General features: G+C 34.9%; 1 protein-coding gene across 2 annotated transcripts in view; it reads left to right on the forward strand.

Annotated features, from left to right (window-relative positions):
• Positions 1–347: 347 nt before the first annotated feature.
• The window catches only part of LOC149780776 (bifunctional polynucleotide phosphatase/kinase-like), a 54428-nt gene continuing 38919 nt past the window's right edge, over positions 348–15856 (forward strand). For both annotated transcript variants that reach the window (XM_089937851.1, XM_089937852.1), the window contains exons 1-4: positions 348–459; positions 1890–2042; positions 10463–11109; positions 13470–13549. In XM_089937851.1, coding sequence (XP_089793977.1) covers positions 1913–2042; positions 10463–11109; positions 13470–13549 — 857 coding nt within the window. In that variant the 5' untranslated portion in view covers positions 348–459; positions 1890–1912. The remainder of the gene's footprint in view (positions 460–1889; positions 2043–10462; positions 11110–13469; positions 13550–15856) is intronic.

The raw sequence follows: 15856 nt of genomic DNA on the forward strand, positions 1-15856 counted from the left end.
TGTGATTAAAGAGTGGTATAAAAGCTCGAGTAACTTTTTCCTACTTCCATTGACTTAGAAGATCAAACGCTTTAAGTTCTCTTGCAAGAGAAAATACACATCTCATGTTGTTCAAGAAGCATGAAAAAGGCCAGTTTCCAGCTCAGTTGATTTTAACAGTTTATAACATGTTGATCATGTTATGTGGATTTGGGGGTAAAGCTGGTCATCTAATGGCATTTGCAGAAATGTGTGTGTGTGTGTGTATGTGTGTATAGAGAGAGAGAGAGAGAGTACTGTCAAGTATCGCTTTACCGTGTGAGAGTTGTTGCCCTTGCTTAAAGACTCTCAACAAAGGAGATATCCACATGAACTGGCGCTAAAGTTTGTTGGCATTTCGGAAAACGGTTTTGTAGTACGGGTGTTTTCTTGTAGATCCTCCTACCATTAGCATTGGAAAGGTTTTGTTTTTCATTCGAGGTGACTGATATTTGTTATGGATGTTCTTAATAATTATAGACTATGAAATTATGGAATCAACAGAAGATATAAATTTAATTAAGGCCACACAAACGTTGAAGGATATTTGTGCAGTGCTGATAGCTGACATTTGGGTTATATCTAAGTATATCAACTATTAAATGTTTAAATGAATTTTATTTTGAAACAAATATTTGAATATACTCACAACAGACCTAGTCACTAATAGTTTGTTGTTTTCGTGTTGCTCGATCGTAGTACTAATATTAGTAACGCTACTTCGTGGACGGGCTACGAACATGAACTAATGTGGATCAAGGGAGCAGCCGGGTGTGATTCACACTCGGCGCTTTTTCAGCCTACATTAAACAAAATTTGAACAAGTTCCTCACACATACTAAAAAGAATTAAATATTCCTGTTATTCAGTACCAGTATTGCTGCATACCATTGCAGAAATACGTGCAAAATATAGTTTACTTTCTTTATATGATTTTTTTTTTCTTAATTTGAATCGTCCGCCATAATAATTCAGCTGATAACTACTTCCGTTTTCAGCCTCGTTTTTTGTGCCTTATATGGGCATTGCTGTCTTATTTGGAAACAAACAGATCATCGTAATATGGTATGCATTAAATAACTTATCGTAGAATATCCTAATACGGCATATCAAGCTTTATTTTGAAAAGGAATTACCACAAGAATATTGTGCTATCTGTCCTGGTGCGCAAGGTATGGTTGTTATAAAGATTCCAATATAATTTACCTGATATAGTTTAATAAATTTTACTGTTAGCCAAACTTACTGAAAAACAGAATCCTGCTTAGGAAGTAGATTTTAATAACAGATATCTGTCATGGTGGGCAAGATGTGGTTGTTATAAAGATTCCAATATAATTTATCTGATACAGTTTCAATAAATTTACCAAACTTGCCGAAAAACATTACTCTGCTTAGGAAGTAGATTTTAATAATAGTTTTATTGTCTCATTGTAAGGTATAGGATCAGATTGTAGCCTCAACTATGTTGAGGCTACAACATCGTAGCTAGTTTGAGTATTGATACAGGTTCTTCTTTCCCTGTGACAAACTCGGTGATGATTTCAGTATTTCATTGTATTCAGTTCAAGAGGTTAAGAGATAAATTTGCGCCAGTTCAGCTTTGCAGTATGTTAACTTTGAAACGTCATGAGCAACACATACTTTTGTACTTATAGGATTTGCATAATTTTCTGCTGGTTTTGTTACACTGTACATAGTTCATTGGTGAAATTTGTATGCATTTATATATCCGAACATACTGTATGTGTGTTCTTTAGTGAGAAAAGAAGTTAACAAAGCATCATATGTTGCAAACTTTTAGGATAACCAAGCTGCCTTTGTATCTAATATCATATTTTTTTTACATGTGCTTATTATGTTAATTTCAGAACAAAACAGAAAATTGTTTGAAATGAAGATACTCTCACTGATATGTCCTGAGAATACTCATGATCCCATCCCTCTCCCACATGGTGTACCAGTGATAATTGGGAGGAGTCCATTGACGAGGATAATTGACAAAAGATGCTCCAGACAGCAGTGTAAGAATTTAAAGTATCATCTTGTGTTTATGATAAATGATGTGTCCCACATTTGCTCTGTGTCCTCCTATCCTTTAAGAGATTTTGACTGGGTTTACTTTGCTATTAGATTTTTACTGTTCATCCTTGTCAAAACGCCACTGCATGTGATAAAGGATTAGGGAGAATTGTGTTTGACCTGGTTGATATTTTAACTAATTTCATTGTTTGTACAAAACCTAAAGTTATTGTTAGAGCAGACATTTTTATGACAAATTTGTTAAATCTTCAAAGTTTGTATTACATTCATAGCATCTAACACTCAGACTGAAATATAAACTTTCTGAAAAGCAACCTGAACTGACAACATTGTAAACACAAGCAACATTGGCCATGTACCATACTTGCCAGCCTATTAGACGATACGTTTTGACCAGAAAATCTTAGCTTCATCTTATACTTCGAATTGACATATATAGATTATGTTGTCTAAATCACTTTATCATATTTTCATATGGAAAATAATTCGCCAAGAGTACAAAAATAATGTGTAAAAAAATATTTCATTTTAGGGAAGAGATTGTGTATGAACAAATATAGGATCCCACATTGAGTATTTTAAACAATTACATGATAGTCAGTATTTAAAATTAACATAGATCAGATGTAATTTGCTAAAGCAGCATGTTCCAGTAATGTATGTTGTTTGTAATATACATTGTTTACATTTAATTACATATATGTGTGTTAGAATGTACAAGTTAGAAGATGAATAACCATGACAAAGACATATTCCATCAAAATTTTCTTCTTGCACCTATTGATCAAATAATCTGTATGCCCCATTGAGAGAGAGACAGACAGAGATGTCTTCACCATTGTAAATCTGTTGTTCACTTACCTGATGACTGTTTTTACTTGTGTACAAGTGCAGTAGCATATTCCATTATCAATTAATACCACTAGTTAAGCAGTTCCTTCTAATTTTTGTTTACACTACCATTATTAAAAGAATCATAAGGCTTTGTAGTGGTATTTGCATGCTAATTATATATGCTATGTCTGTATTCAGTCATTCCAAGATAACACCTGTTTGAGGTCAAGATTCTGCAGACCAGATCAGATTAGTGAGGCTACTAATAGGGAAATGAGGCTACCAATGGGTATTATGAATGCTGTACCATATAGTTAAAGAAAATGCCAGGTGGTTACTATTGTAAATTTATCAGGCAGTGACATTTTTGAACTTGCCGATGGAACCGACACCAATTTAAAGTACATCTAGCATGAGCAAAGATCAAAAACAATTGCCACCTAAGTACAGGAAGAGTACATGCACTTTAAACAGTATCTTATTTGTTGGGAATGGATAGGTTGTATACTTTCAAAGAAAATTAGATAGCATGCAAAAAATGGTCATTCCTGGGATTTAACCTAATGGAGACTATATGGATATAACTATTGTAAATATTTAAACCCTGCAGGAGTATGGTATGTTTTTTCATAGTTTACATTTACTGTTTCATTTATTAATGTTTTCTCTCTTTGACAAAAGCTTCAGCAACATGGGGCCAATAAGATTAAATAAAGAACAAAAAAATCCATGAAGAGACGAACTTTCTGTCTCTCTTTCTCACATGTATCAGACCGTATTTTATTTGATCACGAGGTGCAAATAAAATGCGATGGAATAAATAGGCATCCTTCTCTCTATACCTCATTTCCCTTGTACCCCCCCCCCCCCCAATGCATTTTAATATTAATGATGGAGTTTCCCTCGTGCCGGTAATCTGAAATAGCTATCAGTGATACATTTAATATTTATGAAACCAGAAGTTATTAAATTTAATTCCACACATCTTCACAAGTTTTATTCTGTCCGTAACTCAATTTTTTTTCAGGTCAGTGTCATTATATGTAGCCAAAAGTACATAATACATGTACATAATACATTTAAAATACTTAATGTGAAACAAATTAGGTACTTTTAGTTACATTTAATGATCCTGACTGGAAAGGTTAATGAGTTACAGGTAGGATAAAATTCGAATGAAGTAAAAAACACAATCCAATGTGTTGAACTGGCCTCGACTTATGTACGGATGAATGATGGAAAGTTTGCCAAATTTGCTGATTCGACTTATATTCCGCATCAGCTTATAGTCTGGCAAATACAGTGGTCAAATGATCATGTCAGAATTGGATATAATCCATTTTAAAGTTTTGCTGAATTGTGTCTTGATATAAGAGACATCTTTTAGCATTTTGATATGTGACATAAAATAAAATTCTTTTGGGAGTAAAAATTGTCAGGTTGCCTTAGTCAACACCGCAACACTCATTATCATTCAATGTCATATGTGTTTTACCCAGCTTATCATAATCACATATACAAAAAATTCACATTTTTGGAGTTGTATTGCAAGGGTTGCAGTTTTGATATCTGCCCAGGCTAGCCAAAACTAGCTGCAATAGTGTGTTCTTGCAGAAGGTACTTGGTTCCCTTTTTATTTGCATGATATAGCCAGTAATCTAAAAGTGCTGTTAAAACCAGCCACAAGAAAAATAACAAATGAAAGTAGTTGTAATGCACATGTGGCCTGGCCATGTTGAACATTTATTACTGAGTGACCATATTAGTTCTTTGGAAAACAAAGAGTTCTGTACATGAATCAGTGTTATGATGTCATCTGTATACAGACATGCTGCCCCTCCTGTTTTTTGCAATGAGATTCCATGAATCAAACCACACCTCCTGCATTATTAATTTTTCTCCCAGAAAGAAAATTATTTCGTCAAAACAAATTGGGGAAAAAGTGTTTTGTTTAACGAAAAATGTTTTTAAAATTCCCCAGCATGTAAGACCGGAAGTGCGCAGAAGTTCTTTGAAAAGTGCAAACTTGAATCCATATGTTTGGTGATCTCTTCTACAATGTCTAAAAGAAAGGGAGATTTGGATGAAGTTGGAAAGTCCAAAAAATATATAACTTATTTCCAAGCTTTTTAAAGCCTGGAATTTCCATACCTGACTCTTGGAAGTTATAAACATGCAACAATTTGCAAGACGTGCAATTCATGTTTCACTGTTGCCAGTGACATGCACGATGATTGTCGTCAACATCTCCAGTCACAAAAGTAAGTTTTTAGTCTTACTGTTTATTTTTATGGCCTTAATTGTATGCTGCAAATTGTAATTTGAGTGCCAGCATTAGAGAAATTAGGATACACTGATTGATCGGTTAAATCAGGTACAGTTGAATAAATGACAATTGAATCGATACATCTGCAGATAATAAAAATACTAAGACTTCATTATTATTATTAGTATTATTTTTATTATTATTATTATTATTAAACCCGAAAATGACTTTAACAATTGAGATTTATCAGCTCTTTCCTAAAAACTTCATTTACTTGCCTAAGATACATAGTAAGATCGGGAAGAGAAACAAATACTTTACTGTGCCTGATGTTTTAATAAAAAGTAAGAAACATTAAATGCAATTAATTTTTGTGAATGAATGCAATTTACATTTTGTGACCTTTTATTTTAAATTTCATGCACTTTATTTCACAGGCGCGTAACATCTGCACAAAGAGAAACACCCAGGATGTGTCAATGTGTTCAAACTTGTAAATTCATCCCTTGAAGAAGCTGTGACCAAAGCTGAAGCACTTTTACTGGGTTTCTCATTGAACATAATATCCATCTATCTGCAGCCGATCATGCAGGTGCCATTTTCAAGGAAATGGAAATACAAGAACGAAACTTCTGACATTATTGGAGTGCAAAGAAAAGGGAACAGGGTAAAGCACTGCAAAAATGATTGATAACAAATTTGAGGAAAAAGGCATCCCTTGGAGGAATTGCATTGCATTCACCACAGACAATGCCAATGTTTTAATAGGAATGAAGAGTGGTGCCTATGGATTTTTGCTGCAAAAGCAGCCCGAGTTATGTGCAACTGGTGGCATTTGTCAACGACTCCTTTGGCTTGTGAATGGGCTTGCATGGAGCTTACTGTTAATATAGAATCATTCTTTCATGACATATTATATATTACTACATGGAAAAGAGCACCAATAGGATGTATGCATTCATATATTGCCAAGAAGAAGCAGGTGTTGATATTACTAAGGTGTGCAAGCGTGGCATTCTCTTGGAAAAACTACTAAATGGGTACTCCAAGCAATGGGATCCACTTGCAGCCTTCTTTAAGACAGAGTGCGAAGAGGAGAAGTCTGCCAGTAAAGAAGTCAAAACAAGGTGATGTGTAGAAGCCAGCCACTCTAGGAAGCAGAGTCCTGGAAAATTTAAATTCCAGGACTTTTTTAAGTTGAACCTCCTCCTCTTGGACTTTTTTGACAGGGTGAATCTTGAGCTGCAGTCAGAAGAACCAATGATCCACAAACAGGCTGCTCAGATAAAAGAGCTTATCAAGCAGATTATGGCCATATTTGTGAAACCTTCTGCCATGATCTACAAGGATACAGAACCTGTTGACTTCTGGATTGAATACAACATCAAGAATAATGAAGAAATATTGATTGGTCAAGCAGCTCGGAGCTTCAAGAAGGAATGTAAACTATCTAAAGGAAAGGCTGACTCATTCTTTACCTCTATAAAAGCCTTCTTTACAACAGCATGTAACTATTTAATTAAGCATGGAAATATTTCAGAACCTCATCTTTAGAATGCGGTTGTAGCAGATGTGACAAAGAGTCCCTTCATCAGCTTCGCAATGCTGGATTTCTTTGTGAAGCAGTTTCCAGCAATCATGCCTGCAGCAGCATCACTGAATCAGCTGCATATGCAAATTTTCTCTATACCAAATTCAAGAACTCCCTTCCTGAATGCTGGAGCCTAATTCAGCAGCTGCCATGGACCAAACTTGGATGAAGATTGGTGAGATCAGAGATAGTATGGGTCAAGCAAAATTTGGACTTCTTGCCAAAGTGATGAGCCATATCCTCACCATCCCTCACAGCAATGAATCCTGTGAGCAAATATTTAGATTCGTGAGGGAGAATACGACTGACTTCAGGAGCAGCATGAAAACTGTGACACTAGAAAGTCGTCTTCTTGTTAAACAAGAAGGTATTGTTTGCACAGAGAGACAGTTTGACAAAGTTATGCTTAAAAGATGCAAAGGAGCAACAATCTTGTCTCTCCAGGAGTAGTGTTAATTGATGTTCTTCACTGTTAAGTTTTATTCAGTCTGTTATTTATATATTGTTATTTATTATCTAAAAATAAACCATTTTAGAATTGAATTAGTATATGTTTATTTGAAAACCATTTGCTTTTTGTAAGCGTGTTCAATTCCGTTGATGAAATCCTCTCTGCAATAACTGAAATCTCCCTGAAAATTTTTCACAAAAACTCGAGGGTTGGCAGGTCTGTGTATATGTATTATTAGAGCTGGGTACCACAAAAATTTTGACACTATTTCTGAACATATGGCAATATGTTCCACAGTATACCACTATCATGTTGGGGATGAACAATTCAATTTTCTATGGCAGAGGCAGAAATTTCTAATTGTCAATTACAAGAGAAGAGAACTTGCTTTGATTTATAGCAAAACAACACCATATTATATTCATATTATTATTTGCGAAAAAAAATTATCTTGAGAATAAATGTATCAGTTGAAAAGAAAATTCAGTCTTCCCCCAGTTAAATGGTCGGTACCTTATAGTGGATGAATTTGCTCTATGTTAATTGTTGTATAATTAGTAATCTAAAAGTCTTGCTAAAATAAGATTATTCAGCACACTCTGTAGTTGCCACTGTGAAAGATACTGGTCTGATATTAGAGAGCTCGTTGATAAAAATGGGACAGTGTAGCCCACATTTTACTTGTTGCACCGTTGATATAATAGGAATAGAAACTCTGAGGGATGCCATAACACTGGCAGGATATTTATCAAAGAGGGCCAATTAAACATTCTCAACAAATGAGAAAATAGCAGATTAGAGAATTTATATAAAATTCAAACAGAAACAACCATTTTAAAATATATTTATGTTATTTTCATGGATCAATTGTTTTCCATTGACGTCAGACACATCTTGATGCTTCTGTATACAGTACTCATTTTTCCGTTGGAATTACCGCTCTGGTGGCCTTGTAGTTAGAGCAACCACCCTGTATGTGGGATGTCATGGGTTCAAACCCTGGCTGAGTCATACCAAAGACTTCTAAAATAGGTACTAACAGCTGCCTCGCTAGGCGCTCAACATTAAGAGGTTTGTGTTAGGATTGGTGGGCCTGGTGTCAGGACAATGTGACTGGGTGGGACGTGATGCTACATGTCTGCGGCATGATGTCCCAGTGCTAGGCATCACTTTAAACTGTCATACTGCATACATTGTAGCGATATGACTGTAAAATTGTTAAAGCTACGTTAAAAATCTAAATCTCATTCATTCATTCCATTGAAATTAGTATGGATTCACTGTAATGAAATGCTGTTAGATCAGTCAGTGAATAAACATTTACTGTATGTATTCATGCCATATCAGTTGCAAATTTTCTTATACATATATAAAAGAATGCGCATCTCTCTGCAGAAATTTAAATATTAAATCTGTAATTGTTGTGTTTTCACGGTTTCTTGTTCAGCATCGATCAGTTTAAAGTATAATTGAAGCCTATATTTTTTCATCCTGTGTTGTATAAACTGGAAGATAAGACGTGTAACATTTTCACAAGGTTGTACTTTATAGTCTTGTTTCTTTCAAGATAAATTTTTCTATGGAGTTCTTATCAATTCATGATAAACTGTGTAGAGGAGCCAGATTAACTTTTCATGGTTGTAATCACGTGGTACAATAAAATGTGTCAGAAGATCAACAACATCACATTGATGACAATGAATGGGTAATAAAAACGAGTATGTAAAAACATGTTGGGTCCAATTTGAATTGTTTCATGAAATAGCACAACCAGGAAAGTTGGTTCAACCAATTTTTGAAATTAACTGTCAGAACTTGTTGAAATGATGGGACAAAAAAGGCAAAATCACTAACATCATGTTTAAAAAGTTACTGATATGTTCTAGATTGGTTTCCATCACTGGGTTCAAAGTGGTAAAATAAATTGAGGGTATCGTATTCTAGTTATTGTAGCTCACCTGGATGATGAAAGGTCAGTTGGCCGTACATTATTACTATATATATGTCATGCATGGTTTCTCTCGCATCGTCCATCAGTATTTGCTATTTTAAACTTCTCAAAAATCACCTGTCCTATTTCAAACACAGAGTATCCTGGCATAAAAAGATTTCAAGTTTTTACCAATCATGCCACTCTACCTTCAGATATGGCCACCATTATTAAAAATAGACAAAATGAACTATAAATTATATAAACAGGTGAACAGAATTTGAGCAGATTTCACCAAAAGCAATAATCCGATTTCACCGAAAGCATCCAAACATAATGGGATTTCAAACTTGTAGAAATTATGCTAATTCATTATTAAATATGGCTACCATTATTGAAAGTAGTTTAAATGACATCGTTGTAAACAGGTGAATAGAATTAGATCAAATTTCACAGGAAGCATGCAGGCTTGATATGATTTCAAACATCTACAAATGTTGCCAATCCATGGTCAAATATTGCCACTGTTCCTATAAATATAGGGCTCAGTGTTCCCTCATGCAGAATTATAAGAGTCAATATTTTTTGCTCATTGATGTGTCCTGTGATGATGTTTCAGCATACAGCTATGATTTTGTTATTTGTCATTAAACAACTATTCGTGTATAACATATTTGACAGAAGTTGGCCACATTTGACAGAATTTTAGCACATTTGACAGAATTTGACATTTAACAAACTGTTTTTGACAGTAAGCCTTCTGGTATTGAGGGCTTTCAAATGTGTACAAATAATTTTGATTTGCCATCAAATATGGCTATTATGACTGAAAATATAAAAAATTTAAATTACTTCTCCCAACTATTCCACTGGATATGATCAGATTTGCATTTGATTTGAACAGTATTTATGTGCAGAAGTCCTCATGGAAACTATATAAACTAACAAAAGATGTAAAGATTGAGTAACAAGCTAAAACGTATTTCAAGTAGTCATTAACAGTAATATTTGCTTTAATCATGTGACTGGGGTAAGTAATGAAGGTAGATTGCAAAATGTTACTGAGCTATTAAAAGAAAATCTTATGTCCAATATTGTCAGCAGTATAATATAAGCAGTTATAGTAGAAACATGTTACTGTATGCTTGAAAGGCAAAAAAAAAAACATATTTAGCTGATAGGCAGTTGCAGAGAGGTGAGCAGTCTCAGGCACACCTGGAACTCTTGTTTAATTACCAAAGCCAAATATGAACTGTACACTAGGTCAGGTCATTCTGAAGCACGATTCATGACATTTAGAGGTAAATTAAAGCTATTTTTTTTATATAGTGGAGCTGACTGCAGATTGTACACTTGGAGAGGTAACTGTCAAGCAGCTGGGAAGCAACAGCTCTGCCCTTGATGGTATTGAACTTATGCAGGGAAGACAGTATCAAATGAGACAGAATTCAACCCTGTATGTGTTGACAGGTTACTACCCACAGAAATTTCATATCCAAGAAGATCACAATGAGAAAAGTGGGTTACAAGAGAAGTTTAAGAAGCCCCTAGTCAATTCAAATAGAAAGGAGAAGTTGGAAGAAAACTTTAAGATACCCAAAATTAGTGATAATAGTAATAAAACAGACTCTGTCAGCAATGCAAGAAAGAGACCATCATCTGGTAAAAGTGAGGATGTTGAAAGACCTTCAAAGAAAGCTAAATCATCATTGGAGAAAAATAAAACTGCAGAAGCTACTGATTCAGATGAAGGTGAAAATGTGAAAAATATAGCAGAAAAACTGCAAAAGATGAAGGAGACATCAAAGAAAAACAAGTTCTTTCCTCCATGTGATAATACGTCAAATGACGTGGTTCCAAGTTCATCTCGGACAAAAACTAGTACAATTGCAGGTGCTCCAGTGAAGAAATCTGTATGGGAAAAATATGATAAATTGTATGTGTACATAAGAGAAGGATTACAGGCCAGAGAGAAGGTAAGTTATGTTATCATAAACCTAAAAGTTTGTGAGAAATAGAATTGTCACTAAAAATATACACAAACTGTTACTATGCATTTGGATGTGGTAGGCAGAATAAATCTAATACAAGCCCATTTTTAAGTCTTAAAGGTTGAACACGTACCTTGACACATGACATAAAGATGCATTGCATTAATGAACACACACAAAAACCCAACCTTTTTCTATTCAGCATGATCTGAATGTGTGTGTGATTAGGACGTTTTAACATAGCTTTAACAATTTTTCAGTCATATCGCAGCAATGTCTGCAATGTAGCAGTTTATAGTGATGTCTAGCACTGGGGCATGATGTCCCACCTAACACTAACCTCTTAATGCTGAGTGCCTAGCGAGGCAGCTTTTAATTCCATTTTTTTGTAAGTCTTTGGCATGACTTAGCTGGATTACGAACCCACAATCTTCCACTTCTGAGGTGGGCGCTCTAACCACTTGGCCACTGGAGCAAGATTTGAGAGTTGTGTCCAGATTTTTTATACAAGGTGACCAAAGGATGTAGTTGAAATTATTAGCCATTTTTATGTGTATTTTATGGGGAATGTAAGCAAATTTTTTAAAACACACATAATGGTTTTACATTTGCCGGTATAACATTACCTTAAATTGTTTTGCATCCTAACCTTTACATATATTTGGTTACTTAATTTCATTAAACACACTCGTGCATACGCACACACACACATTCACAATATTGTACACAAAGACACATTTGTACGAAAACCTCACGGTGTTATTATATTGTCTCGTGTAAAAAAGGTAATATTGTTTCTTTTGCACAAAAAATCCATAAAAGTTTCTATCTCAGGGAATCATTACTTACCCTGCCCCCCTACAAAATTAAAAAAAATAATTTGAAAACCAGTCTCACTGCTTAATGTAGATTATTATGATTATTTAAATGCCTATTGGATACTGCTCCAGTGGCCTAGTGATTAGAGTGTTCATCTCATATGCGGGAGGTTGCGGGTTCGAACCCTGGCCATGTCATACCAAAGACTTATAAAATAATCGTTCAAACAGCTGCCTCACTAGGTGCTCAGCATCAAGAGATTAGTGTTAGGACTGGTCGGCCTGGTGTTAGGATAATGTGACTGGGTGGGACATCATGCTACATGTTTGCAGCATGATGCCCCAGAGCTAGACATCACTAAACTGCCAAATTGCAGGCATATTAGTGATATGACTGAAAAATTGTGAAAGTTATGTTAAAAATCCAGATCACTCACACACACTCAATGTGTATTGCAAACAGGGCTTTTATCATTAGTGACAGTCAGAAAGGTTTTATGAAAGGGCAAGAATTTGTATGATCTGATGCACTGTCTTGAGGGAATAAAAATAACCTGGTTTTCTATTGATAGACCTTGATAAAGCTTTCAACTGTGTTGATTGAAACCTTTTGGAAAAAGCTCTGAACAATTTTAATTTTGGAGAATCCACTAGGAGTTGAATTTTTTGCACTAGGGCTAAAGAAGAAAAAAAGTATTGCAGGCATTTTCATTCTGAAAATGAGTTCAGATTACGGTACTACACTGTTGTTGCTTCTCTATTATACATCAAGGCGGCCATGCTCTGCATGCACTTGGGGTAAGGAAGAAGTCCATTCATTTTGGGGTCAAAAGATCAAAGACCAAGATCACTGTGGCTGAAGCAAGAAATATGGCTTCCACCAAATGACTCAAGATCTCAATTGTCTATTGTTACTAAACTTTGCGAATAACTTGTACATTGGGCATGGAAGAACTATTTTTTTGCTGTGGTCAATAAGTCATAGGTCAAGTTCAGTTATTGAAGAAAGGAAAATGATTTCTATGCAATAACATTAGTTCTTTGCTACAGACGTAACCACATTGTGGATAAGATTGCACTTAGTGTAAGGAGCAAATCTATTGTTTTTGGAGTCCAAAGGTAAAATGTCAAGGTCACTGAGACTTTAGTTTTAGACTATATACCTTAACCAAAGTTTGTGGCAGGCTTACACTTAACAGGTCGTATATAGAAGAGGCCTGTTGTTCTTATGGTTAAGAAACAGGAATTTGAAAAATAATGTTGATTCTAGAGTAAGTTCTTCATTTAAACTTTGTGGATGGTTTGTGTTTGAGGTCAGAAAGAAACACATATTCTGTGGTGAAAAGATTAGAAGTAATAGTCATGGTAAGTCTGATAATAAAAATGATTTCTGCATGTTAAATTTAATGACTAACATGTTACACAGGAGATTTAAACACATGGTGGATATATAATGTGCCATTAGGGTACTCATGGTGTTCATGCCTTGTCCAGTGGACATTGTACCTATCCCATTCTATTTTCCAGATTGCTGGTTTTGATATTGATGGTACCATTATTACAACAAAGTCAGGAAAGGTTTTCCCAGTTGATAATGATGATTGGAGGTAAGTACAAATGACCTTCTGGTATGATGGTAGTCAATGGTGTTTTAAAATCATCTTGATTTTAGCAAGTCTGAGGAGAAAAAAATAGCTTGATAACTAGTTGATTTAAATTGTTAGTCAGCTAGAAAAGTCAGTTTTCAAAGCATAATGGGTCATGATATCTGTAAAAAAGTTGATTTTAATTGATTTAAATGTCCATTATGCATGTAATGTATCAATTTAAGGATGAAACAAAAAAATGACAAAATTTCTCAAATACTGCCGGCAGAATTTGACCAACTTTAACAGAAAGCATAGAAAGTCTTTCAGTTTTGTTGTAATGTTGCTGATCCACCATTACTTATGGCTGCTGGTACTAAATGTGAAGTGGCCGAGTGGTCTAAAGCGCTCTCCATTACAGATCACTGCCATCTCACCTCTGTCTGCGTAGGCTCAAGTCTCTGATTCGGCCAATGTGGGTATGTGAGAAAGCTTGCTAGTAGCTTCTCGTGGGGTCGGTGGTTCTTTCTGGGGATTTCCCGGGTTCTTCCTCCACCATTAATACTGGCCACCAAGTATAGCCTATCGTGTGCTCAAAAATGGTGTTAAACCCTACAACAAAAACAACTAAATGTGAAGAGCATTTGAACAACTTCTCACAAACTCTCATCATAATTTGACCAGAAAGCTTCCTTGGATAGAGAGTCAGTTTTATCTCAACCAATCACAGACCAGAAGAACTTTTGAGATGGCCTTTTGTCTGTCCATTACCACAAATTTGTTATTATTACTCCTAAACTACCCGGAGGATTGTAATGAAACTTCAGTTTATAATTCATCCCAATGTCTAGTTGGTCCAAAGTGAAAATAGTGCTCTTCAGACATCCAGTATGGCAACCACAGCAGCCATCTTGAAAACATTATTATTGCTGCTTCTCCTGGAAGGATCATATTGACATAGGGTTGATGCCAAAAGACTTCTTATAAAGTTTTGATGGTCTTAAATGAAATTAGCCATCATTACAAACAAGATGGCCAATATGTCATCCATCTTGAAAATCTTATCACTGGCTCTGAATGGATGCTCATATTGACATGGGGTTTTTCACTTGTGATGTCTTGTTGATTCTGAATGAAAATAGTACCAATCTTGCATCCAATATGGCCACCTTCTTGAACAGCTTATTGATGAAGAATATCAGAAATGGTTTTAGTTGCTGGAAAGAAGAAATGTTTTTTTCTTGATTTCGGGAAATTCTTTTTGAGCAGTAGAGCATCAGCACTTCTTGTGTATGTGTGGGGGCATGTTTAGAATGGCTTTTAATTCTGTAGGCTTAGAAATGTGTGAAGATTTTAATTTTGCTACAGTCTTCAAGGTAATTTTAAAATAAAACTCAATAACAAATAGCAAGAGGCCCAATACAGACATTCAGGGCTTATTTATGAGACCCAAGTAAAAACTAGTGCCAAGCAAGATGGTACCCATTATGTAATTAAATTCATTGCACTAAGCTTGTCTGAATTATATATGCTTTCCCCATGGTTAGACATCTGTATAGTTTATATCATATATGAATTCAGTGAGTAAATATGTCATTATTTTTCAGCAGAATTATATTACATTTTTTTGTGCTTGCAACTGAATTTGTCTTTATAATAAAGGCAGAATTCCTGTGCAGATTTGGAATTCTGGGAAAGGTCTAAAATTAGAAAATTGCTTTTCCAGGTCTTGACAATGTCTGGAAAAAATGAAAAACAACTAAAAAGTCTTGAAAAATTTGGTTATTACAACCATCTTAGTCAGAGCTAGTAATGACCGACTTTTTGTTTGGGAAAAATGTTAGTATACAGATTTGGAGCTCTTCAGGAGGACTGGAAATCATTTGGTATGAAAAAGTCTGGAATGTTTTTTTAAAAGTGTTTTGTGGCAGGAAGCCTGTACATTTTGAAAAGAAAACCAATTGCCATATGGAACAAGTTACTGGATGATTCTATGCAGTAGTTTTGTTAGTTGCAGAAACATAATGGACATCATGTATGTGTTAATTGTCTGAATATGAATACAGTAGAATTATCTGATTATGAGTGCAGTAGAATTATCTGATTATGAGTGCAGTAGAATTATCTGATTATTATGAGTACAGTAGAATTATCGGATTATGAGTGCAGTATAATAGTAGAGTTGTCTGAATATGAGTACAGTGGAATTGTCTGAATATGAGTACAATATAATTATCTGATTATGATTACAGTAGAATTGTTTGAATACAAGTACAGTAGAATTGTCTGAATATGAGTACAGTAGAATTGTTTGAATACAAGTACAGT

This window comes from Sinohyriopsis cumingii, chromosome 16, assembly GCF_028554795.1.
Source record: "Sinohyriopsis cumingii isolate HCF-2022 chromosome 16, ASM2855479v2, whole genome shotgun sequence".
NCBI lineage: Eukaryota > Metazoa > Mollusca > Bivalvia > Unionida > Unionidae > Sinohyriopsis > Sinohyriopsis cumingii.